The following is a 26523-nucleotide window of genomic DNA, read 5'->3' as shown; positions in this document are numbered from 1 at the left end:
CTCGCCTTGCTCCGCCCGGCCGGAAGTCACGCCGCTACCCTTTCCAGTTGGATGCCATCTTTGCTGAGGACACGCAGCTGGCTGGAAGTCACGCTGGCTGTTCCTTTCCGGACGGGTGCCGTCTTTGCTGAGGGCGCGCAGTAGGCGACGGGGAGCGGAGAGGAGAGCGTTGGACAATGGGGGGGGGGGGGAGTGAGGGGAGGGGAACAAGGATCCCCGTTAGCGGCAGTCGGAGGCTCGGCGCCCTCCGGCCTGCACCCCAGCGTGTGGGGTGGCTCTGGGGTGGACGGCGTCTAGGGCGGCCTGAGGTCCTGCAGGCAGTTTGCCCACATCTTGCCGGATTTTTTTTTTTTTTAATATGGAATTTTATGTGCAATCTTCTGATTTTTGAGAGTGTTGACGTTTAATTTTGAAAAAAATTAAAGTGCGGGTAAGCCAAGCACACGAGGCACCTGCAGTCCGTGTGCGGGCTTGATCTCCCTTCCTGCCACGCTTTTTCACTTTCTCTGAATTAGTAATTGCTTTGTTTTCTGTTGTTGGATTAAGATTCCACGTGTTTATTGATTTGGGAAACAAAGGCAAGTGAAAAATCAAATTCCCTTACTGCCTGTGGACAAGTCCTTGAAACAGGCAGAGTGACCTCTCTCTCCCTCCTTCCTTCCCTCCCTTCCTTCCCTCCCTTCCTTCCCTCCTTCCCTCCCTCCTTCTCTCCCTCCCTTCCTTCCTTCTTCTTTTTAATTTGTTTTGTTTTTAATTTCTAAAAGCTTGTGTCTTGTCATGATTTCTGATATTTCTCAATGATGCAAGTCTCCATCCTGAGCGCCTGATGGGCCCTCAGCCTAAAAGCACTTGTCTTTGGGCTGGAGTTCGTTGTTGTTTATTTGTATTCCCTTTCTTCCATTTTCTCTAATCTGGCTTTCCAAAATGCCCACGTTTGAATACTGGCTCTTGTACACCAATTTCTGGTTTTCCCATCCTGTCTTTGTTATTCTTTATTTCTTTGCTCGACCTTCTGAGCTATTTCCTCCTTAGCTTCCGGCTCTTCTCCTGAAGGTTCCTGTCAACACGTGTTTCTTTACCAAGAGCTCCTTTTTTGGCTTCTGAATGTTTCTTTTTACAGTTGTTTTTTTTTTTTCTTCACTATTGCGATCTTTTGTCTTACTCCTGTAAGGATTTCGATGATAGGGGTTTCCCCCCTGAGTTTTTCTTCTCCCTGTTTACTTGCTGTTATTTTTTTCCTCTTGCTGTTATTGTTCGTACTGTTTTGGTTTCTGTTCTCAGATGTAAGGGTGGCGGAGAAGGAGCTCTCATCTGTGCTGGTTGGAACTGCAACATGGTGCCGTCACTTTTGAAGTTTACTAGTTTTTGTTTTGTTTGTTTTTTACAAAACTAAGCATACTCTTACTGTCCAATGGGCTGAATGTTTTCTGTCCTCCAGGTTCATACGTGGAAGCTAATGACAGTGCTAGGAGGTGGGGTGTTTGGGAGGTCACTGGGTCATGAGAGTGGAGGCTTCAGAAGAAACCCCAGAGAGCCCCTGGCTGTTCCACCACGTGAGAACCCAGCGAGAAGTCTATACTACAGGACAGACAGCCCCCCTCCACCGTGCCGGCATCCTGACCTCAGAGTTCCAGCCTCCAGAAGTGTGAGAAACAGGTTTCTGTTGTTTGTAAGTCACAAAGTTTATGGTATTTTGTGACTGCAGTCTGAAAGGATACCATGCAGTCCGGCAACCTTGATCCGTGGTTCACCTGGGGGAGGTGAAAACATATCCACACAGAAGCCTGCACACGGTGTTTACAGCAGCTTCAGTCATAATTCCCAGGACCTGGAAGCAACCAAGGTGTCCTTCAGGAGGCGGATGGATAAATGAGCTGTGGTGTGTCCAGATGATGGGATATTATTTAGTGGCGAAAAGAAAGGCGCCATCAAGCCATGAAAGGACATGGAGGAACCTTAAATGCATGTTACTAAGTGATAGAAGCCAATTTGAAAAGGTTGTGCACTGGGTGATTCCAAGGACATGACATTCTGGAAAAGGCAAAGCTGTGGAGACAGTAGAGAGGCCAGTGGTTGCCAAGGGTTAGGAAGGATGGGAAGGATGAATGGGCTGAGCACAGAGGGTTTTTGGGGCAATGAAACTATTCATGTGATACTGTGATGGATGGGCTATTACAGCTTTGTCCAAACCCATAGAATGTATACTCCAAGAGTGAACCGTAATGTGAATTGTGGGGTTTGGTGGTCGTGATGAGTCATGATGGGTTCATGGATCACAGCAAATGTACTTTTGGTGGGGGATGTTGAGACTAGGTGTGCGGAGGGGACAAGAGGTAGATTTCACTGTATTTTGCACTGTTTTGCTGTGAACCTAAAATTGCTCTAAAAAAATGAATATTAAGAAAAAGCAATGAGGGGTGCCTGGGTGGCTTAGTCAGTTGAGTGTCTGACTTCAGCTCAGGTCATGATCTCACAGTTTGTGGGTTCAAGCCCCATCTCGGGCTCTGCTGACAGCTCAGAGCCTGGAGCCTGCTTTGGATTCTGGGTCTCCCTCTCTCTCTCTCTGCCCCTCCCCTGCTCGCACTGTCTCTCAACAATGAATAAGCGTTAAAAAAAAAATTAAAAGAAAAAAGAAAAAGCGATGAACACCTGTGCTGGCAAGGACTTGGGTGAGTCTCAAAATGATGATGTTGAGGAAAGAACTCTTACAATGTGACAGTAGAAGGCAATTGCCCAGGTAAGAACCGCTCAAAGAATATGAGTAGACGTTTCTCCAAAGAAGATACATGGAAGTCCGGGGAGCACGTGGACACTGCTCAGCATCCCTATCCATCAGGAAGATGCAAATCAGAACCATGATGAGGGGCCCCTTCACACCCACTTTGGATGGCTGCAATTAGAACAACAGGAAAGCCCAAAAAATACCAAGCGATGGCGATGATGTAGAGAGATCAGAACGCTGAGGCAGTGTTGGGGGGCATGTGAAATGGCATGGCTGCTTTGGAAGACAGCTTAGCAGTTTCTTGTCAGAGAATTACTGTGTGTCACTTAGGTGTATACCGCAGATAACTGAAAACACGTCGCTGCAAAAACTTGTACGCAAATGTTCACAGAAGCGTTTTCCATAAAAGTCAAAATACAGGCACAATCCAAATGCTAACCGATAGATGCGTGAACAAACACGATGCGGTATATCCACCGTGGGATATCAGTCAGCCCAAGTTAACCTAGAAGAACCTTGAAAACATTACACTTGATGAAGGAATCCAGACAGCCTACTCCCTGTGTGATTCCATTTGTGTGCAGTGTCCCCGAGAGGCAAGTCCACAGAGCTGGAGATCGATTAGTGGTTTCCAGGGGGCTGTGGACGTTGGGTAAGATGGGGAGTGACGAATGGGTCTGGGATTTGTTTGGGGTGCTGGAAATATTCTGGGATTGGGTGGTTGCACGATTAACTGTGAAGGTATGGGGAGCTGCTGGGTTCTACACGTTAAGGGGTAAATATCCGTCATGTAAGTTGTATCTCAGTAAAGTTGGTACCTTAAAAAAAAAGTGGCGGGCCATTAAGAGGACTTGCTGGCAGTGAACTTCGCCATCAGGCTGTTTTTAGGGAACCTACAGTTGCCATCTTGTTAGTTCTTTCCTCTTGGGCCAGAGCTGCCGACGTTTGGGGAACCTGATGGGGGGAGGATGGCTGGGTGGGGGAACAGACAGTCTCAGGCTTGAACGCATGTACCTTTCCTCTGTCGGGGTTCCTGTCGCTGTTGCTAGTGGGGGTTCTGAGGGGGGCACCTCCCCTGCAACGGCTGGGGGCCGGAGATCCCCGCCGAGAGCCCCTGTGCCACATGGCAGCCTCTCCCATGAGTGAGCAAACAGGAGGTCCCTAAAGGTGGTTTCAGCTCCGCCTCTGACCTCACTCTCGGGGGAGCAGTGTCGGGCCTGGGGGCTAATTTAGAGCGGCCACGGTCAGGTTTTGGCAGGGTAGCCCCACACTCTGAGACTCTTGGTCAGGCCAGATGCCTTGGCCACACTCTGCAGAGAGGAGCTCCTGGCTTAGGTGGGGGGTGGGGAAATGTAGCGGCTCCGTTTTGTGGGCCGGTGGAGAGTATCTTACTTTGTGGGATGTGTTCAAACATGTTCCTGAACTTCAAGCATGGCATTGCCTGGGCCACCGGAGGCAGTAGGCTGGATGGATCGGATGTGGAGATGTGGGGATGTGGGGAAGAAGTGGCAGTTTTGTTCATTCTTGTCTCCCTCCCGATTCTGCTCCGTTAGAGCCCCTCCGTGTTCCTCCTCCTTACCTCCTACCACCCACCGTTTCCGGTGCCCCCTCCCAGCCTGGCGGGCCCAGCACCAGACTCACAGGAACACTGGTTGAGATGGGTTTGTCTCCCCTTGAGGGAGAGGAGGGATTGCTGGGAAGACCTCAGTCCTTCCGTCCAACACACTTGCTGATGGACGGATGGTGGTCAGGGGCATTAGGGTTGGCTGGCGTCTGGAGACACGACTGCTTAGAGGTGCCATACACGATGTGGCCTTCCTGGGCCTCCCTGGGGACGTGGGGCCGTCCTGCACCTGCTTGCCCTCTGCGGGGCTGGGTTTTGGCACACTCTGGGTGGAGTGCGTCCAGCCCAGCCCTGAGGGGAAACTCTGGGCACCGAGCCCCTCCTGGCAGACACATCACTTGTGTTACTGCGGAATTCATCGCCTCCTGGGCGATGTTCAGGAGGATCATCTGTTCCCTAGAGATGTCTGGAAGCTCCTGCCTGCCCTCCTCCAGAGTTCACCCCCCCCCCCCCCCCCCGTTCCTCTTCTCTTCTCCTGCTGTAAGAAGTCTTAGCTTTGCAGAATCACAGAGCCTGGGGACAGTCTTGGGGACTCTCCACCAAAGGGCTTTCCTCTCTTAGGGAAAGATCCTCCCTCAGGGCCTGCATGGACCCCTGAAGAAGAGGAATCAGAGCTGGTCAGCCTGGCTCCAGCTCTGCCCAGCACATGAACCTGTCCCTCACATGCTCTTCATGTATGGAAAACTGAGGCCAGGGAGGGCGGGGAGGGGACTGCCCAAGGGCACCTGGAGAGTGAGCACCCAGGGTTCCTACAGACGTCTGAACTCCCAGTGCCTCTCCATCCTGCCTGGAGGCTCCCTCCCAACTGGGGAAGGATGATGAGCCCTCTGCCGTCCCAAACCCCACCCCAAATCCTGCCAGCAGCCAGGTCCCCAAAACCCACAGACTGATACATCCCCCCTTCTCCTTTGTCTTTCCCTCCTCCTGCATCACCCCTCCTCCTCCTCCATCCCTCCTCCTGCATCATCCCTCCTCCTCCTCCATCATCTCTTCTCCATCATCCTTCATCATCCCTCTTCCCCCTCCATTATCCCTCCTCCATCATCCCTTCTCCTCCTCCATCATCACTCCTCCATTTTTCCTTGTCCATTCCTCTACCTTGTCCACTTCGGGGGGATGGAGCTTAGTGGCCTGGGCAGGAGATCAGCCTAGTAGGGCCCGGGAGCTCTGGGCTTGGCTGCCGTAAGCACGTGGTGGGAGATGGTGGAGGGGGAGACAATTCCCCACGCCCCCGGGTCCTCTCTGAGATGGACCTCCAGTCCCTGAAAGCGATTGTCTTTAAAATATCTTTATTAACAGAAAGTCCTGGGTCTGGTGAGGCCAACAGATCAGGAGAGGACTGCCGTTGACTCTAATGTACGAGTCACAGTTTTCAGGGACAAGGGCAGCCTATGCCTCTCAGGGTCACACAGGGAAGCACTGTGTTGGTCAGGAGGCGGGGGTGGGGTCACTGTGGTACGGACCTCTGCTGTGGTTTCTGTGGGGAGCACCAGACAAGGGAGGGCAGGCGGGCTTAGGACTGGCCAGTGTGAATAATTAGCATGCTCTGCTGTGGCAGGGCTGCCCCCAGCTGCCCCTGGGAGGGGAGGAGGGCTGGGGATAGTGGCCTGGATGGTAAGACCCCAGAGAGAAGGGGGTTGGGGCATGGGCTCTGCATCCTTTGATTTGCATTTGAAAAGTGTTCCCCTTACCCCATGGGAGGAGAGGAGTCCTGGGGCAGTTGTGGGGGAGGTGGGGGTGGGGTGGGTAAGTTGACTCAAACATGACATCAGTGCCTAGTATGCCTGCGGGGCAGATGTTAGGGCACCAGGCTTACAGAAGCTGGATGTAGGGCTAACGCAGGGATGGAGGGGATGGGCGTTCTCTGCAGGGGAGGAGTCCTCCAGCATGGGGGTGGTTCACTCTGAGCTTGAGGAAGGGTGAGCTGGGTGGTTCCAGCTGCCTAGGCTGGGCTCAGGCCGCCCCCCCCCCCCTTCTGGAACCCTGAATGGAAGCTGCGGTCATCTGACGGCATCCTCGTGAAGACCGTTGGTGCATTTCTCTGGCACGGCCACCCCTTTGGGTTGCACGTGGACGCACAGCCATGGTGGGTCCTAGGATGCCGGGTTTGATCCCTTGGTTCAATTAGGGGCCAGCTCTCTGCTGTGGGAGGAGCTCCCCCTTGTGAATAGCGGGGCTGCTTTGAGACTGTGACGTTTCTGCAGGGGTTTCTGGTCATCTGGGTCGTCTGGTGATGCTTGGCTGGAGGAACGATTACTTTGGAGTTGGGAATGGTGGGTTTCTAGTCCTTCTCTCCCCCCTGATATGTTGACTGGCATTTTCCGCTAAGAAGAGCCTCCTCTCCTCTGTATGCTGGTGGCGCTGGGGGGAGGGGCAAGGTTGTCTGGGGGTGGCTGCAGGTTGGCTCCCACTTTCTGACACATGGTGTCCCCCACGGCCTTGTTCTTTGTTCCCTCAACGGCGTCTCCAAGGAATCCTGCTTCCTTTTGCTGGAGAATGGTCCAGGAACAAAATTCAGCCACTGGTGAAAGCCCTTTTTATTTGGGACGATCCGTCCTGTCTCCCTGGCTCCTGACATGTTGTCTGGCATGTGACAGGTGGCTTCAGCGTGCGCGACCTGGGGCCAGGCTGGGGGAAAGTGCTCCCCTGGGCTGGCTGTGCATGGGGGCACGGTGAGGAACTCTGGTCTCTCTCTGTCCCCTTCCTGGAGCAGCGCTTCAACACCTTGTGGTTTCCTGGCTGATGCAAGTGTCGTGTGTTGTTTGCAAGGACTCCTTTCTCACGCCTGAGTTTAAACAGATGCGGTGACTCTGGGGTAGGGGTCCCTCATGGCACAGGACAGGCTGGTGGCCTGGAGCCAACCATGTGGTTACGTGGGGACTGAGCTGGTCAATAACAGCTTCATCAAAATGCCTACTAATGCAGCTTTGAGAAAACCTCAGGGAGCTTCCTGGTTGGTGACATGTGGACATGCTGGGAGGTGGCACGCCCCAGCCCAGTGGGGACAAAGGCTCCTGCATCTCTGCTCCCACCTTCCACGTGTGGCCTTTATTTGGCTTTGCTGGTCTGTGTCCTTTATCACAGGGTGTGATCCGAAGTGTTGTGCCTTCAGAGTCCTGTGGGTCATTATCACAACTTATGGGAGCTGTGGGGTTCGTGGGACCCCAAGACTGGTAGCTTGGGGTTCGTGGGACCCCCAGGACTGGTAGTTTGGGGTTCGTGGGACCCCCCCCTGGGACTGGTAGCTTGGGGTTTGTGGGATCCCCGGACTGGTAGCTTGGGGTTTGTCGGACCCCAGGGCTGGTAGCTAAGTGAGTCAGGGTGCAGGGCAGGTGTCTGCGGTGCTGGCAGCCTGGTGGGAACTTGGGGGGGCCTAGCATCAGAACCGCAGTGGTCTCTGGGGTGCCCGCTGGGTGTTGGGTGGGGTGCACGTGCTTCACTGCAGGTCCTAAACAGAGCTTCCTGGGAGCAGTGTCTGTGCTCCCCATAAGCACACACTGCCAAGTGGGTGGGGGCCACACACAAGCCGTGGAGAGAGGCCATGGCAACCTCCAAGCCCCAGCCCTCCCTGCAGACTCCACTCTCCTCCTGTCCCCACGCCAGCAAAGCCTCTCAAAGGGGCCAGACCCCAGAGGGCCAGAGCCCTGAGTGCCGGTGGACAGCCCGGTGCTCCCAGAGGCCTGTGTGCTTTGTCTGCCGCCCCCGTCCAGAGGTGCCCGGGACATGTGACAGACAGACAACAGAGAGACATGAAGCTGAGTGGGTTTTATTAGCAGCAGGTAGGAAACATCTTGGGCTTTCTGGATCCGAGAGAGAAGGCTTTCGCCAGGCAGGCTCAGGTGGGTCACTCCGGGCAGCCAGGGACTCCTGGGGAAGCCCGTCACTGAAGGGGGTCCTCTGCAGGGGACACGGAGGCCTCAGAGGCGCAGGGTGGGGGCAGGGGAGGTATGGACGCTGTGTGCAGGTGGGCCAGCGAGCTCTCCACACCCACCCCTCCCCGGCCCTCACCAGAGCCCACTGGCAGGAAGGTGGGGTCACAGGTAGCCAGGATGCAATTTCCCAGCTCCCGAGCCAGGTCTCCTTGCAAGATTAAGTGGCCAAGGCACAGACCCTGCTCGGGTGGCCGGCCCAAGTTCTGCCAGCCAGGTCTCTGAGCCGCCTTTGTCTGCCCGGCAGCCCCAGGGGCCAGTGGCTGTGTCCTCGGGGCGGGTCTGGGGCGCTCACCTGTCGCAGGGTCCAGACACCGCATGGCGCACGTGCTGAAACAACACTTCCTGCTCCCTGCACACTGGCTGTCCACAGAGCACTCGGTGCTCTCTGAGCAGGGCTCGGGGGCCAGCGGGATGGGTACCCGGGGGCAGCGGCCAGCCTTTTGCAAAGGTGCTGCGGAGACACGGGCCAGCCCTTCAGGTCCCAGTGGTCCACCCTGCTGCTGGGTCCCGGTGGGGGCCCCCACACCACTGTGCGGCACCCTGGACGGCAGCCGAGCCCTCAGGGAGGGGACCCTGAGCAGAGCCCCGTGGCTGGGCCAGCAGGTGGTTGGGGTCACTGCCTGGTGGAGTTTAGGGGGCTGTGGGGCAGGCCACTGAGAGGGGGTGTGGACGGTTCCTCCCTCCACCAGACAGGGTCTGGTGTGGGGCACAGGGGTGACTGTTACCCATGACGGGGAACACGCAGGAGCGGCTGCAGGGGCTCCTGGGGCAGCATCTGATGCCTTGGGGGCAGTCGTCATCGGTGCTGCAGGAGACGACGCAGGAGTCCTCCTCCGAGGAGCTGAGCTCCGGGCACGTGGCCTGCCCTGCGCACGGGACAGGCAGGTGGGTGGGCGCCGCTCCCAGGATAGGAACCTAGCACCCTGACACACCGTTTCTTGTAAGGAAAAGAATCTGCTGGAGCGTGACATGCCTGCCCCAGGCCCACGACAGCAGGTGGGGTTAAGACCCAGGGGGCCAAGGACAGGCCCCCCCCACGCTCAGCTAGCTGTCTCACAGTGGCCTGGGCCCTGCCGCATGGGGGTCTCCGGGCAGGGCCCTGCCCTGCTCTTCTGCCCCCTCTGCTCTGCTCCTCCGGTCCCGGTGCCGTCCTGGTGCGTGTCAGGGAAGCGCCTCGGAGACAGGGAGGTCAGAGGGCCCTCCTGGGTGCCCCCTGTGGCGGTAGCTGAGGCCTACCTGGCACAGTGAAGGCCGGGGCTGCGGCCAGGGCCACGGCAGCCTCCAGGGCGAGCAGGACCAGGGCCAGGCTGGCAAGACAGCGCATGGTGGCCAGTGGCAGGCTGTGGTGGATGGTGGCCAGTGGCCCCGGCCCCGCTTTAAAGGAGGCAGTGGGAGGAGCCGTCGGGGAGGAGAGGCTGGTGCCCGCCCAGCCGCCATGGGGCTTCCGACTTGGAGGGGCGCCAGGCTGGACAGCCACTGCGTCAGGGTCACGTTTTAAAACATAGAAAAGTTCCTGATAAGGTGGGTGATTCCACTCCCTTGTGAAAGCACTGCCAGTTCATAGCCAGGATCAAGCAAAGGACTGACCAGGGAGGGGGGCAGTAGGGCATGATGGGTAGTCTTCGCGGTTCACAAAACCATGTTGCGTTTGGGGGGGTCACTTGGACAGTACATCTTGAACATTCTCATCGCAAGAAAAGAGTGTTTGTCAGGAGGTGACGGAGGTAATGAGACATTGTGGGGATCACTTCCCAAGGTTTGCAAACATCAGTCACCCGAAACCAATATCCTCTTGTGGATGACAATACCAACTAAGAAGAAGGTAAAACAGAACAAAGAAGTGCAGGGCAGAGGATGGACAGCACACATCTTCCCCGTCCCGGACGGCCCTGCAGGGCCCCGGAAGACGTGCCTGTCCTGTACTCAGAGCGGGGGGGGGGGGGGCAGCTGTGGCGGGGCAGCCTCGGGGGACATTCTGTCTCTCTTGTGGTGCCTTTCATCCCTTCTGGAACTTTCTAGGAGCAGCGTGCTGTTTCTGTGCAGGGCGGTCACCGGGAAGGGCTTTTCCCAGAAGGTGTCAGGGTGAGACTCCTCCTCCATTCTTCTTCCCTGAGGACCTGGGCAGGAAGGGGGCCCCAGGGTGGGTAGGGAGGGGGCCCCAAGGTGACTATGGGCTAGGGCTGCCTGGTCTAGGCCGCACTCCTCGACCTGGCTGCCTGGCCGGGGGCCTCCACCTTGGACGGCACTCCCCTGGGGCCCTTAGCCTGTGCTGCGTGCATTTCCAGATGCTTCGGTCCAGAGACTTCCACTCGGGCCCCCAGCTGTGTCCACCCGGCCCCGGGAGCACCCTCTCGGCCGAGTCCTGGGGCCTCAGCCCAGGCCCAGCCCAGGTGGATCACCCCTGGGATCCTGGCCAGCGACAGTGAGTTGCAGCCTCTCTGCTTTTCCAGGCTGGCAGTTCATGGGATGTTTCCACACCAGAGCCCAGGAAGGAGGCAGCAGACAGGCCTGAGTCAGAATACCGAGCCCAGGAGGAGAGGGCGGGGAAGCCACTGTCACTCACTGGAGGGCCCTCTGCTGGCCCTTCTGCCTGTTCTCTGCGCCTTTGCCTGGACACTGGGTCTGAGGCCAGGCTGAGTGCACCTGCCCCCCGCTCCCCAGGACATGGCCTGCTGCCTGTGGGACCTGTGGGCACAAGTCCCTTTCTCCAGGACTGCTCACAGCTTCTGAGCTGTGCTGTCCTGCATTGGACCTCTCCCTCCTCTCCCCTCCCTTCCCCTTCCCTTCCTCCTCTCCTGCTTCCTCCCCTCCCCACTCCCCACCCCTTCCCTCCCGTTCCCCACCCCATCTGCCCTTCCCCATCCCTTTGCCTTCCCTCCCCATGCCCTCCCCCTCCTGTCCCTCCCTTCCCCATCCTCTCCCCCACTCCCCTCCTCTCCCCTCCCCCTTCCCTCCCTTCTCCTCTCTCCTTTTCCCTCCCCTCTCCTTCCCTCCTCTAGTCCTCCCCTCACCCCCAGCTCCTCCCCTATTCTCCCTCCCTTTCCCTCTCCCCCCTTCCTCTCTCCCCCAGCCCCACCCTCTTCTCTCCCCCTCCTCACTTCTACCCCAGCCAGGCCCCCCCAACAACTGCTGCTTCCCCACTGGGGTCCTCTGCCCAGCCCTGCTGACTTGGCCTCACCCCTCCCAGCACAGGCAAAGGAGCCTCCCCTCTGGAAGCAGCTTAAAGGCTCTCAGGCATCTGGCACTTCCTTGACACACTGTGACTGGTCCTGGCTACTCCTTGGGTGTCTGTTCCTCCAGAATGAACTCCCTGTGTCAGGGCTCATGTCCATCCCCCTGATCAGTGTGTCCCCAGTCTGGGCTCCCATGGGGAGGGGACTACATCAGGCCTCCCTCCCAGACGGTTGCCCACGCAGTGGCCAGTGACCTCACACCTTAGGTGACCCTCTCCCCTGGGGGGTGGAGTCCAAGCAGGGGTGTGGCATGAGGGTCCCTCTTCAGAGGGACGTTTGAGCCCCTGTGCTCATGTGGGTCCCCAGCTCTGCCAGGTGCAGGCCTACAGCAGCTCATGCTTCCTCCCTGTGGTGGGTGGTGGCGCCTCCTGGCCCACCTGCTGCCCAGAGCACCCGGAGGGGGTATGCAGGGGGGTCGGGCTCTGCCCTCATCCCGGAGGACCTTTCCCTGCTCTCCTGGGCTCTCCTGGGTCCTCGGGACTGCACGAGGCCACTGGTACCAAAGGTGCCACCAAATCTGGAGAGTTTCTGTGATGCGATTCAGGTTGTGGAGGAGACAACCTCCAATATTTCCCATCAGATAAACAACACATGCATTGCAGGAAGCTCGGACAATCCAGAAAAACACAGAGAAGGAAACAAAACTCACAAGATCCACATCCTGGAGGTCTCTCGTTACCGGTCTGGTCCCACGTCATCCAGGTGTTCCCTGTGCAGACATCTCTGTCGTCTATCATCTATCTATCAATCATCTATCTGTGTGTCTATCTATGTATCTACCTCCTGTCCCCCCCCATATGCATAGATACTCCCCCCCCCCCACCCTGATCTCGGTCACCGGGGTCATGCCGCAGGTGCGTGTACAGGCACATTATACTCGGAGCATTCCCTGTACCCTCAAGATTTCTGGAAAGCGGAAAGCACTGTGTGGCCAGTGGCTGTGGAGTGTGACACTTCACCTGCGGGCTGCCATCATTTAAACCATTTCCTTGCCTTGGAAGGGAGGATTTTAAACACTGTGGCTGGGCCACACTTCTGCCTGAGCTTGGGGTCTCCTGTGGGGGGCATGGAGGTCAGGAACTATGGCCAGGAGGGGTGCACAGCCTACAGGGATGGGGGAGCAGGGGCCAGAGGTGTTGGCAGGAGAAGCATGGGGGCAGGTTCACCTCTGCGGTCACAGCCCCGAGGGCAGGTGGAGAAGCCAGGGGTTCCAGGAAGGATGTCGCCTTGAGCTCTGCGGCGCCAGGACAGGGATGTGGGGTTCTTCTTGGCCTGGGGATGTTTGCTGGCCCCGCGGGCCAAGCCTCAGCCCGTCTTCTTCCGAGACAGACATGGCTTCCTGCTTCCCAGCAGCTCCTGAAAGCCAAGACAGGTGGGGAAACGGGCCCATCTGTGATCACCTGGGGCATCATGGACTTAGTGGGCAAAGCACAGAGGCCCCCACTGGTCCTATGGGGTTGGCGGGCTGGGGTTTCCTCCAGTTCTCCAGGTCAAGGTTGGGTCAGGGCGGCCACACCATTCTCTCCACTTGCCCCTCTCAGTGGGGACCGTCCCGGCCCCTGAATGGGGGTCCTGTTCCCATCACTGGTGTCACAATCCCAGGGTCAGGGTCACATCCCTGTCACCAGGTGTTATGACCCCGGGGTGAGGGTCCTGTCCTCAGCCCTCTGCATCGGGGCTTTCACGGCGCGAGGATCTTTCCACACCCGTCTCACTGAGCCTCGCCCTTGTGCACAGCGGCTGCACCTCCTGCCTGTCGCTCCTCTCTGGAAAGTTCTCTCCTACGCAGAGTCTCTCAAGGCTGTGTCAGCACCTCTGGTGCTGGTGGGGACCGTGGGCCTATGGATCTGGGGGGCCTAAGGAGAAGTGGGGTGTCCATGTGACATAAGTATGTGTGTATCTGTACTTGTGCATATGGACGTGTATCTGGCCATGGACACGTGCACACGTGTCCCTCTACATGTGCGTGGACATGCACACTTACACATGCACTGCTCACACCTGTACGTGTGCACCTGCGGTTATTGTGGCCCCGTGTGACAAGGGTGTATGTGTGTATCCATACGTGTGCATATGGACGTGTATGTAGACATTGACATGTGCACACGCACACTCACACCTGCACTGCTCACACCTGTACGTGTGCACCTGTGGATATGTGTGGCCCTTTTGCCTCGAGGCTTCCCATGTTCCGTGCACTTTCCAGAATGATCAGTGAGTTACTTCTGTCTGCAGTAGCCCCCAGGAAGGGTCTGGACGCTGCCTCTGGGCTCAGGACTGCCAGAGGACTGCAGTCTCTGGGGGTCCCTGGGGTGCACAGCTGGCACCGGGCTCTCCTTCCTGCAGGAGGTGCTGAATGGGTTTGACACAGCATACAGGCGGGTCTGGGATCTACACCACAGTGCTCTGAGCTATGTGGCCCCACCCGGGGTTGAGGGACTGCCACGGGAAAGTGACTTCGGGTGTGTCAGCTCAGGGCTGCCTTGGGGTCCCCTGACCCCCGCCCCCCACCCCCCCACCCCCACCCACAGACCACTGCTGGGACAGCCGGGCTCGGGCATCCAGCTGTTCACCTGCAACCCCAGGCCTGCAGGGTGTCTGCAAACGGAGACTTATTTTTTAAAAGTTTATTTATCCTTGAAAGAGAGAGAGCGGGGGGGAGAGAGAGAGACAGAGCGTGAGCAGGGGAGGGGCAGAGAGGGAGACACAGAATCCGAAGCAGGATCCAGGCTCTGAGCTGTCAGCACAGAGCCTGACACTCTGGGGCTTGAACTCACGAACTGCGAGATCATGACCTGAGCTGAAGTTGGATGTTTATCCGACTGACATACACAGGATGTTTAGTGTTAAAAGTACGTGCTGGTCTCTGTATCAGCCATTTCCAAGTGCGGGACCACCCTTGGGAATTAACCACACAGGTCACGGCTGTTCTCTGTGACCCTCCTTGGGACATCTGGGTCGGGACTTCTACAATTCCAGAAACTCTCACGCAAAGCCAGGTTTAGGGACCTGCTAGAATGAGGGAATTCTAAACACAAATTCCCAGTGCGCTGTCTCTAGTGCCTACGAGAAGTGTGACCTAGGGGCATGCGGGAAGGGCAGACAGCTTCTCAGCAACACAAACGACTCCACGACTCCACGGTCATCTGAGCTCCACGGGCCTCAGGACCGCGTGGTGAGCAGGTTGCGTCTGGGTGGTGCCTTTCCCTGTGTCCCTCTGAGGGGCAGGCAGAGAGCTGGAGTGGACAGGGGTTGGGCTGGGCCCTCTCTCTGTGCAGGTCTGGGCCCTGGAGAAGGGATGGTCAGGGCCCCTTCCAGATTGGAGCGAAGAGAAAAGCTGGGCCATGAGGCGGGAGGCAGACGGTGGACGGTGGGCTCGGGGCACGGGGCCGCCTGGGGAGCCTGCCTCAGGGACCTGGCTACCTCCCCTGCAGCCCGCGTTAAAGAGGACAACACCAGTACGTCTCTCTCGACACGTGACAGAATGGCTGCTCGGACAATCAGCAAGGATGTGGACAAACTCAGCACCAGCTGAGTCCAACAGGACCCCTTTGGCAGTGACAGAACTGTCCATCCGCCAACGGCAAAGCACACCTGCTGTCCAAGTGCCTGCGGACAAAGGAGGGCCGTGTTGTGGCCCTGTCTTCTGGGAGCACAGGGGATTTAAAGTGGAAATTAGTAACAGGAAAGTTACCAAGTCCTGGTAAGTAAGCAACACCTTCCAAATAGCCCGGGGCAGAAGGAAGGGCCGCAGGAGGCAGAAGAACCATGGAGGATGTGGCATGTTGCAGCCTGGAGGTGCGGTGACGGCTGTGAGAAGCAGGGTGGGTCCCAGGTCAGTGGTCTCGCCGCCCCCCCCCCCACCCCCAGAGGGGTTGGGAGCAGAGCAACGCTAGCCCAAGCCAGCCACAGGAAGGAAATGGAAAATACAGAAAAATATATGGAGCAAACCCCCCACAAACTCTGGTTCTTGGAAAGATCAATCATATCGGCAAACGTTGGCAAGAGGGACAGAGAAAAAGAAGGACAGGTGAGCACGTGTGTTCGGAAACCAGGGATGGGGCGCTGGAGGGGCGGTGAGGGAATCCTGCAGGCGGCTCTCCGTTGCTCATTGTGGACCACTGTGCGGACTGCGAGGCACCCGGAGGAGACAGTCCAGGGGTCCAGCTTGTAAACCGCGGCTCCCGCAAAAGCAGTTTCCAGCCCAGGGGGCTTCGCTCCAAACATTTAAGGGAGGATCAAGGCGGGGGCGTCTGGGCTGCTCAGCCACTTCCACACCCGACCCACGATTTTGGCTCAGGTCATGATCTCATGGTTCTTGTGATTGAGCCCCAGTTCGGGCTTTCTCCCTCCCTCTGCCCCTCTCCCCCTCGCTCACAGACGCTCTCTCCCTCTCTCTAAAATGACATAAAACAATAAAGTAGAATTAAGACCAGTATCCTACAGTCAGTTCTAGAAAATGGAACAGGACGGCCCAACTCCTTCCTGTGGCCAGCAGCACACTGACTCCATCCGGATCTGACAGAGAGGGGAGAGCACACACACACCCCTGCACACACACCCCTACACACATCCCTACACACACACACCCCGACACAAACATAGACACAGATACACACAGATACCCCCCCCCAGACACACACATACATGGATACACAAATGCAGACACACAGACGCATAGGCACACACACACACAGAAGTCCTCAACGAGCAACAAGCAAGTGGAACCCAGCACTACTGATGAGTTTATGAAGTGGGATTCGTGAGCCAACAGCTAAGCAAGAATTCTTGAGACATTTTTCATGCAAAAAGGTGACTTTATTACAGCATGGACGCAGGACCCACGGGCAGAGAGAGCTGTGCTGGGGTTGTGAGGGGAGGCAGATTACATACTTTTAAGTTAGTGGAGGGAGGGGGGTAGACTTAAAGTCAGTCTCTGAGGAATTGGAAGCAAGTCTTCCAGGACCTTGAGGGGCTGGTGCCGCGAAGATAAGGTTACTTCCAGTCTTTAATGAGACAAAACATTAAGGCACTGGGGGCACCGTGCGTTCCTCCAGGAAGGTGACCCTCTGCATGCATCAGCTGTCTGGGAAGGTGACCCTCTGCATGGGTCATGTGTCCGGCAGTGGGCGGTGAGCCGTGAGGCTTCATTGAAGTTGCATTTCCCTTGCATTCTTTTCCTCATCATTTTCCCCCTGAACAATTCTGATCCTTTGATCTTAAAGTTGTTGAGGGAGGAAGGTCTTCTCTTCTGTGGCTTCTTCTTGCTGAGTAGGGGCGTAGAGATGTCCCTACCTCTGGGCCAGCGTTGGTCAGTTCGGGATGGAGGAGTTCCAAAGGCAGAGGCAGTGGAATCCAAGGTGGACCACGTGTATGCATCTCCTCAAGTGGGAGGGATCGCTTGTCAAAGTGCAGCTATTGTAGTGATGGAGCCTCAGCCCAAGCCGAGGGACATGGGAAGACACAAGGTAAGACGATCGGCCCGGCCGTAAGAACGAGAAGCCCAACGAAGAGACCTTCGTAGTTGACCACGGTCCTCCCCCGCCCCAGGAGCTCAGCCAGTCGTTAAGAGAAAGAGAAAGATCTTGTATAGCCTCAATTGGAGGATTCGTCCCTTTCAATAGTCCTGAGACATTTTCGTGATAATCTGGGATGTGCACACAGCGTTCTGTTTTAATAATGGTGCACGGACCACCTTGTGCTGCTGTGAAACACCTGAAGCCATTCTATCTGGTAGAACTGTTTTGTGCATTTGTATGCCCTCAGCCCTGAGTAAGGGGGAGCTGGCTTCTGAGTCACTGAGTGCCTTTACGGTGTACTTACTACGGCTTCCACACGCCAAATCATGCTTTCGAAGTGTGCAGGTGGAGTGAAGATGGGCGCTAAATGATCATACCAATGAAAGGCAGATTGTTTCCATCTTTGCTTTAAATTGGGAAGACTAGCTGGGGGGAGTGATGGTTGTTTTTTTTTTTTTTTAATGTTCATTTATTTCTGAGAGAGGCAGAGCACAAGTGGGGGAGGGGCAGAGAGAGAGGGAGACACAGAATCCGAAGCAGGCTCCAGGCTCCGAGCTGTCGGCACAGAGCCCGACACGGGGCTCGAACTCCTGGACCGTGAGAGATCATGATCTGAGCCGAACTCTGACGCTTAACCGACTGAGTCCCCCACCGGTGCCTGAAGAAGGTGTCTCTTACATCAAGTACTGTAAGCCAGTTGACATCATCGGGGACCTGGGTGACAACGGCAAACGGATTTGGCACTGTGGGACGTATAGGCACCACCACCTTATTTACGGCTCTTAAGTCTTGCACCATTCAGTATTCTCCATTTGGCAAAACTGGAGTGTTATAAGGAGATAGACAAGGCTTTAAAATGACCACGTTGGAGAAACTTGTCAGTAAGTGTTTGTAACCCAGCTTTTGCCTTGGGATTTAAGGGATGTTGTCTTTGATGAGGCGTAGTGACTGGGTCCTAATTTAAGGTCGCTTTAACTGGCTGGGCTTTAGGAGCCTGTCCTGGGACATCACAATCCCAGACCTGAGGATATACTTACTTCCTGATGTTAGAAGGGGTAACGTTTTCTTTTTAAAGTTAATATTTATTTTTAGAGAGATATAGCAGGGGAAGGGCAGAGCGAGAATCCCAAGCAGGCCCCGAACTTTCAGCACAGAGTCCGACGCGGGACTCAAACTCACCAACCGCGAGATCATGACCTGAGCTGAAACCAAGAGCTGGCCGCTCAACCAACAAGTCGCGCGGGCACCCTCTCGAGGTCAAAGAGCACAAGGCGACTTGTTTAACCGGAGCGAAGCCGCTTCTGGGCTTAGGCACAAGGTCTCATCCACGTAATCGAGTGGGATGAGACAGAAGGACCAGAAAAACATGCGTGACGAATTGACGGTTATATTTACAAGATAAAAGCATTGTCTGGTGGCACATTTTGGTCCCCGTTCTATGCCAACATTTTTATGGCCAGAAAGACAGTAGGGCCAGAGTGCTGGATAAGCTTACTTCCCGAGTCCGGGGTAGCCAGAGCTCAGTCAACCTGATGTCAAAGGGAGCGGGACCAGCCTCAGGGCCCCATCATGCCAGATCTTCTGGTTTCTGCTTTTGGGCGGGGAGGTGACTTCCTGCCCCCCACCCCCTCTGGAGTGAGGACGTCTCTCTTCCAATGTCCCCCTTGTTTTACGGATGGGACATGGTCCTGGAGGAGATCTTTTGTGTGGAACTCCTTTGCTCCAAGGTCCGGTCTGGCCTCTGCTGCAGCGTGGGGACTTACCTGATTCTTTGTCTGATTCTGGCTTTTTCTTTGGCCCCTGGCTAGTCTGCTGTCGTGGAGACTCCACTGTGGCAGCAGCCAGTATTTCAGCCTGATTCTTACCCTGCAATTTAGCTGTCCCGTCCTGTTCTAGCTCTAAGACTGCACCTCTATTACCAAAGACTCCGGTCAAACCTCTAGGAGGCGCCGGGTAGGGGTAGGGGGCCTACAGCCATCTCAGTCCATTCTCGGTGGATGCCAGGTGCTGATGGACTTACAAAATGCCCGCTCAGTGTAGTTTCCCCTCAGGTGAGGCGGGGTCCCGATCTGTGTGTTTACAGATGGCATCTATTAAATGGCCCTGAAATACAGCTGGATTCTTACCAGCCCCTTGAGTAACTTCCCTGAATTTTATCGAAATTTGCAGGTTTAGGGAAACCTTTTCCCATTCCTTCTATTCAACAAGCGACCCTATGACCTCGCCTTTCCCTTCCCTGTCTCCCCTCTTGGTGACTCCAGTGTGGCTCGGTGTTCGGGACAGCAGCGCCCTGTCGGATGATGTCCCCGGCCTCCTGTGGCTGGTTCATCAGCAAACTCCTGGCCGCTGCCCGGAGACGGTTCTTCTCCTCAGTGTGCAACAACGTGATGTGCACATCTTGCCAGGTCAGATCAAACACAGTACGCACTTGTTGAAAGCCCTCAGTAGATTGGGAAGGGTTTTCGGAACATCGTCCTGACTGCTGTGTGATCTGAGCCCGGTCTGCTGCGGAGAACAGGACAGGGACCCTACTTGTGCCTGTTTCTCCATCAGCCACCTCCCTAAGGGCGCCATCCAAACCTGGGGGCCCGGAGTCTGGCTCCTGGTTAGTCCAGGGGGGCCGGGAGCAGAGGGGTCTTGGGGTCTGTAAGGAGGAGGGAGAGTGACAGAGCCAGGGGTCCTCGGTCTGGACTGGCTGGTGATTCCTCCAGTGGCCCGGGCCTGTCAGGAGGAATGAGTCTATCTAGAGCCATCATCCGATATGTCCAGAGCAGGTTTGTTAAGCTGGTTGGTGCTTAGACACTCTGTACAAGAGGCCCTCGGGTCCGGATCCCGATTTAGAGCCATGAAGGTCTGGACACAGTGCACCTCAGTCCATTTGCCCTGTTTCTAACTGAAGAGATCTAACTGACAGATTGTATTAAAGTTTAATGTCCCGTTAATGGGCCATTTTTCCTCATCTCCTAAGGAGTGCTGAGGCCAGGCAGTGTTACAAAAGAAGATTGTTTTCTTCTTTCTTAGATCTTGCAATCCGAATTGATTCCAGTGGGTTCAAAGGCATCCCGAAGGAGAGTCCTTGGGGACTGAAGAAGAGCCCATGTTCCTGGGAGAGTAGAGAAGGCCAAGAATTTTTACCCAGAATCCTCCCTGACTCCCGGGTGGCATCTCACGTGGGATACGTCAGAGGTTCCTGGTGTCAGATGTGGTAGGGTCTCCTCCCTAAGGAATGTGGTGAGAAAAGGCCTCAAGATAAGGGAAGGCAACCTGGCTGTGTGCCTACGTGACATTCCTCATGACCCAGTCTGTACCTGACATCCCGCCTGCCCCTGTAACATGAGACCCACTCACACTGTATGTCTACACCTTCCCCACGTGTGGCAAAGAAGTAGGAAATGCACAAAACGCTACACCTCACTGCGCTCGGGGCTCAGCTCTTCGGGTACGAACCGGTGGAGCCACGCCAGCATGAATAACGTTGCTTCCTGGAAAGAAATGTCTCGGTGTCACAACTCTCTGTGTGAACCTTGGTCCTGTTACAAAAATGACCCAAAGCGTCCCTCAAATGAAGTTGCTACAATCTCTGACCAGCCACTAAGGCCCCAGAGAAGAGATGCTAGCATCCCCCATCTTCCCAATAGCATTCTAGACTCCAGATGGGCACCGGCATAGGGACCAAAAAACTGTGCCTTGTCTTGCCTTTTTTAACTCATGGAAAACACTAGAAAAGCTTTACAAGAGGAACTTACCCAATTTTGTAACTGTAGTAGTCAGTAAGGGACACCGATGACAAACCGAAGACAGAAATCCATCATGATCTAAGTGACATTCCCGCACATGGAGACTCTATAGCCGACTTCCTAGGAAACCATCCCCGGTTGGGTTTTACTTCAATCTGGCACTGGTTTCGGCCGGCTCCCAGTGGAGGTCCTGCAGCCAGAAGTGTCTAGACCAGATGTGGGGGCCGGGGTGGGGGATCATGTGAAACCAATGAGGATGAAACCTCACACAGGAGTCTTAAGATTGGCAGCTGTCCTGGTGACTTCGGTGGCTGTCCCATGCCCAAGACAGACAACTCTGTAGAAGGACAGGAATAAAGAGAGGGCATCGAGTTCCTGGGTCTTATTACCATTCCGGCCAGGGCACTAACTTCCAGCCAAAAGTCAGGCTTTCTCCTCCCCATGGAGTAGCCACGGGCTCAAGGACTGCATCTGGAGGGATCGACAGGAAAGTGTGCCAATAAGACCACACTCCCTGAAAATATCCTGGAAAGAAAGTAAAGGGAGAGAGAGGAATTACTCACCGAGTTTGCACCGACACTGAGTGCAGATGAAAATACTCGACGCTCTGCATTCAGGTGCCAAAATGATGAGATTATGAACTGGGGTTCATGAGCCAATGGCTAAGCAAGAATTCTTGAGACGTTTTTGATGCAAAAAGGTGACTTTATTACAGCACGGACGCAGGACCCACGGGCAGAGAGAGCTGCGCTGGGTTGTGAGGGGAGGCAGATTACATACTTTTAAGTTAGTGGAGGGAGGGGGGTAGACTTAAAGTCTGTCTCTGAGGAATCGGAAGCAAGGCTTCCAGGACCTTGAGGGGCTGGTGCCGCGAAGATAAGGTTACTTCCGGTCTTTAATGAGACAAAAACATTAAGGCACCAGGGGTGCCGTGCCTTCCTCCAGGAAGGTGACCCTCCGCACGCATCAGGTGTCTGGGAAGGTGACCCTCTGCATGTGTCACGTGTCCGGCAGTGGGCGGTGAGCTGTGAGGTTTCATTGAAGCTGCATTTCTCTTGCCTGTGTTTCCTTCCTCACTGTGTGCAGAGAATTACACACCAGGAGCGAGTGGGGTGTGTTCCAGGGACCCCAGGCTGTTTCAGGGTGTGAAAACCAATCCGTGTAATCTACTGTATTAACAGAGTAAAGAAGAAAAATCGGGATGGAAACTCTTGGAAAGTTAAGAATAGAAGAGAACTTCCTGGACTTGATAACATTTATCACACAATTCCTGTCAGAATCCCAGAAGGATATTTGGAAGTCATAGACAAGGTCCGTCTAAAATTTTCCATTGGAAGGCAAAATGACCCTAATAGCAACAACAGTTTTGGGCAAGAATCCAGAGGGAGGAAGCTGTCTACCTGCTCGAGGATGCCTGCAGCTGTAGCAGTTGGGATGGTGTGGATGGACCAAGGGACAGACATATGGACGGTAGACAGAACACAGCATGCATGGGTAGCCCCGCACAGACACGGCCAACCGACCCTTTGACAAAAGTGTGAAACCAGTTCCGTGGAAGGAAGGGGGATCTTTTCAGCTGATGGTGCTGGAACGAGACTGCCCCCTAAAACTATTGGGACTAATCAGCAACTTCAGTAAAAGTGCAGGATACACAGTCAACATAGAGAAGTCAGTTGTGTTTCTATATGCTAAGCACGAAATGTCTGACAAATAAACAGAACAATCCCATTTACAATAGCATCCAAAGCAATAAATCACTCAGGAATACATTTACCCAAGGAGGTGAAAAAGTTTTATACTGAAAACTGTAACACTTTATGGGCGCCTGGGTGGCTCAGTCGGTTGAGTGTCTGACTTCGGCCCAGGTCATGATCTCATGGCTTGTGGGTTCGAGTCCTGTTTTGGGCTCTGTGCTGACATCTCGGAGCCTGGAGCCTGCTTTGGATTCTCTGTCTCCCTCTCTCTCTGCCCCTCCCCCACTTGCACTCTGTCTCTGTCTCTCTCTAAAAAATAAATAGACATTAAAAAAAGAAAAAGGATTTCTTAGAAGTATCCTGTGTGGGGGCGCCTGGGTGGCTTAGTTGGTTGAGCGTTCTGATCTCAGGTCATGATCTCATAGTTTTGGCTCAGGTCATGATCTCATAGTTTGTGAGTTTGAGCCCCGCATTGTGCTCTGTGCTAACAGCTTGAAGCCCGGAGCCTGCTTTAGATTCTGTGTCTCCCTCTCTCTCTGTCCCTCTCCTGCTCATGCTCTGTCTCTCAAAAATACATAAATTAAAAAAATTTTTTTTAAAGTAAAAAAAAAAATCACTGAACATGGGTTAGACACTTAAACATGGGACCTGAGACTGTAAAATTCCTAGCAGAAAACATAGATAGGAGAAAAATTCCTTGGCGAGCGCCCTGGCAATGTTTTGGTTGTGACATGAAAGCACCAGCAACCGAAGCAGAAATTCGCTGCACTGAACAGAAAGCTTCTGCACAGCGAGGGAGACCATCCACACGGCGAGAAGGCAGCCCACAGGACAGCAGTTCCCCTTCTGGGAGCAGGAGGGCATGGGGGAGCCGGTGCTGCAGACCGGCCCCCAGCCACGATCTGCTGTGCCCTGTGCTCCTACGCCACAGGCTTTCCTGGAAGGCCCAGGACGCCTAAAAGCTTGGGAGTCCTTCAAGACTGTCAGGACTCTCCTCTCCCCTGAGACTCAGGGTTAACCTTGGGATTTTCATTGGGGGTTGCGCTGACTCTGGAAATCAATTTGGGAACAATTAACACCCACGATAATTGAATTTTTCAATCCATAAACACATATTTTTAGGTCTTTAAAGTTTTTCATTAAAGTTTTGTTTATTTATTTTTTTCAAATTACATTTTCAACTTGTTATTTTTGATCCAGAGAGATCCCCTGGGCCCTTCATCAGGCTGCCCCCTATGACCTATTTTGGGTGGAATTTTCTATATATAAGATAATATCGTCTGTAAACAGGAAATTTCACTTTTTGCTTTCTGATTTGGATGTCTTTTATTTTTTTTTCTTGCCTAATTGCTTTGGCTAGAACTTCCAGTACCGTGTTGGATACAAGTGGTGAGAGTGGTTGTCTGTCTCTTGTTCCTGATCTTAGAGGAAAAGTCTTCAACCTTTCACTGGTGAGTATGAGGTTAGCTGTGGGCTTGTCATATGTGGCCTTTATGATGTTGAAGTATGTTCATTCTATACCCACTTTTGTTGAGTGTTTTTATAATGAAAGGGTACTGTACTTTGCCAAATACTTAAAAAAAAATTTTTTTAACATTTATTCATTTTTGAGACAGAGAGAGACAGAGCATGAATGGGGGAAGGTCAGAGAGAGAGGGAGACACAGAATCTGAAACAGGCTCCAGGCTCTGAGCTGTCAGCACAGAGACCGACGCGGGGCTCGAACTCACGGACCGTGAGATCATGACCTGAGCTGAAGTCGGAAGCCTAACCGACTGAGCCACCCAGGCGCCCCTACTTTTTCTGCATCTATTGAGATGGTCATATAATTTTTAATGTTTTTATTTATTTTTGAGAGAGAGACACAGCGTGAGCAGGAGAGGGGCAGAGAGAGAGGGAGACACAGAATCCAAAGCAGGCTCCAGGCTCCGAGCTCTCAGCACAGAGCCTGACGTGGGGCTGGAACCCATGAACCACGAGATCGTGACCTGAGCCGAAGTCGGACGCTTAACCGACTGAGCTCCCCAGAGCGCCCCGAAACTTCTCTTTTAGAATGGCTTTTGTTGCATCCCATAAGTTCTGGTGTGTTGTGTTTTCATTTTTATTTGCTTTAAAATGTTTTTTTCTTGCCCTTTTGATTTCTTCTCTAGCCCATTGGTTGCTCATGGGTGTTTTGTGTAATTTCTTCTTATTTGTGAGTGAGACAGTTTTCCTCCCGTTACTGATTTCTAGTTTCGTACCGCCATGGTCAGAAAAGACAGGTGGTACACTTCAAATCATAAACTTGCTAAGACTTGTGTTGTTATCTGACGTGTGATCCATTCTGCAGGAAGCTCCATGTGCTCTCAAGAAGAATGCTGTTGTGCTGCTGTTGGATGGATGTCCTGTACGTGTCTGTCGGGTCCATGTGATCTAAAGTATAGTTCAAATCCAGGGTCGTGACGATTGTGGGAATGACAACAGAGGACCCAGGATATCATGTGGACTTCATGGAGGGGGCTGCAGCAGGGTCTGAGCAATTTTGAAAGAAGTTCTGTGGGTAAAATGTTGTCAAACGGCACCACACGCCAAAGAGAAAACTTTGGTGAAAGGAAGAGAACATCAGTGCAGTGAACTTCCCTGTTGTCTTATTCTGAGCAGTGGCCACGGCCACCCCGGCCTTCAGCTGCCACCACCCTGATAGGTCGGCAGCCGCCAGCCTCGGGCAGAACCCCCGCCAGCAAAAAGATGATGACTTACCGGAAGCTCAGAGGATGGTTAGCACATTTTAGCCATAAAGTGCTTTTAACAGTTGTTTTCTTTTAATTTTAGAGAGAGACACTGTGAGGGCAGGGGAGAGGGGCAGAGAGAGATAGAGAGAGACTCTTAAGCAGTCTCCATGCTCAGGGTGGAGCCTGGCATGGGGCCCGGTGCCACGACCCTGGGATCATGACCTGAGCCAAAATCAAGAGTCAGGCGCTCAACTGACTGAGCCACCCGGGCAACCTGCAATAAAGTATTTTATTTAAAAAAATTAAAAAAATGTTTTATTTATTTTTGAGAGAGAGAGAGAGAGAGTATAAGCAGTGAGGGGCAGAGAGAGAGACACACACAGGATCTGAAGCAGGCTCCAGGCTCCGAGCTGTCATCACAGAGCCTGACGCGGGGCTCCAACCCACGAACCACAAGATTGTGACCTGAGTCGAAGTTGGACGCTTAACCGACTGAGCCCCTCAGGTGCCCCTAAGCACAACTTTTCTACCCACTGAGAAACGAAAATATTCATTTGACTTGCTTTACCGTGATCTCCACTTTTTTGCGGCGGTCTGGACATAACGCCTGTGTCTTGAGTTTATCGGGTGTGTTTTGAGTTGGGAAAATTGTGGGTTTTGTGTGGTGTTGTGTCTCCTTGATTCTTCATGTTCTTTGAAGTTTTGTTCCTGCTGAGGCTTTCTCAGACCCATGGACACCCCCTCCACAATCCTTGCTGCCTCCTGACACAGAATTCTTAGGCGTACACGCTTTCTCTGTCCTGCCACTTCAAGCCATGTGCTGACCGCCTCCCATTTGTTTTCCCAAGGGGTCCCCGGCCCGCAGATTTGGGCTGGCTTCTGGGTACGTCACTGGCTGTCTGCAAAAGCTCTCTCTGCGGCAGTGGGAGCTTGGGGATGTGCGCTGGTGGTGGCCATGGTGTGTGTGTGTGCGCGTGCATGTGTGTGTGTGCACGTGCATGTGGATGTGTGTGATGCAGAATGCTGGGGTGCCCTGGGCCGAGGCAGACGTGGGTGGGATGCCTCCCACGTCCCTGGGAGTTTGGTGCTGGTGACAGACACAAAGCCCTAGGGGGAGCGGACGGTTTCCTGCTTGGTCGCCGGTACCTCGGCCACCCGCTCCGCTCCCCTCGGTGTTGGACCGCAGCGGGGTTTCACCATCTCTGGGCTGGAACCCACGGCCCCTCGAAGTCACTGTTGTCCGTGGCTGGATGCCACGTTGTTTTTGCCCAGGGAGACATGAACGACGGGAGCCTTGTTCGGCCACATTTGCGACATTAACCGGTTTTTGTTCTTCAATGAGGGACGCATG

The 26523-nt window shown here is 54.4% G+C and overlaps 1 protein-coding gene and 1 long non-coding RNA gene across 2 annotated transcripts; one reads left to right on the top strand and one right to left on the bottom strand.

The window, feature by feature from the left end:
- Positions 1–2: 2 nt before the first annotated feature.
- Positions 3–25527, top strand: LOC128314835 (uncharacterized). Its single transcript, XR_008296942.1, has 4 exons — positions 3–1669; positions 19292–19435; positions 20052–23912; positions 24791–25527. It is a non-coding gene; the product is annotated as an uncharacterized LOC128314835 (long non-coding RNA).
- LOC106968224 (whey acidic protein-like) lies at positions 8093–9624 on the bottom strand. The gene is made up of 4 exons (XM_027046044.2): positions 9515–9624; positions 9004–9144; positions 8571–8729; positions 8093–8243 (listed from the first exon to the last, which is right to left on the bottom strand). Exons 1-4 carry the CDS (start codon positions 9600–9602, stop codon positions 8227–8229), a joined length of 405 nt encoding a protein of 134 aa, XP_026901845.2. The 5' UTR covers positions 9603–9624; the 3' UTR covers positions 8093–8226.
- Positions 25528–26523: the final 996 nt, after the last annotated feature.

This window comes from Acinonyx jubatus, chromosome A2, assembly GCF_027475565.1.
Source record: "Acinonyx jubatus isolate Ajub_Pintada_27869175 chromosome A2, VMU_Ajub_asm_v1.0, whole genome shotgun sequence".
NCBI lineage: Eukaryota > Metazoa > Chordata > Mammalia > Carnivora > Felidae > Acinonyx > Acinonyx jubatus.
Note: the sequence above shows the minus strand (reverse complement) of the source record. Positions and strands in the feature narration are given on the sequence as shown.

What these genes read in the sequence shown, in the direction of transcription:
- LOC106968224 (XM_027046044.2), bottom strand. Translation starts at nt 9,602, where the DNA reads ATGCGCTGTCTTGCCAGCCTGGCCCTGGTCCTGCTCGCCCTGGAGGCT. An exon ending in CCCGGCCTTCACTGTGCCAG is followed by an intron (nt 9,145 to 9,514) that starts GTAGGCCTCAGC and finishes TCCCGTGCGCAG; the next exon opens with GGCAGGCCACGTGCCCGGAG. An exon ending in CTGCGTGTTCCCCGTCATGG is followed by an intron (nt 8,730 to 9,003) that starts GTAACAGTCACC and finishes GTGTCTCCGCAG; the next exon opens with CACCTTTGCAAAAGGCTGGC.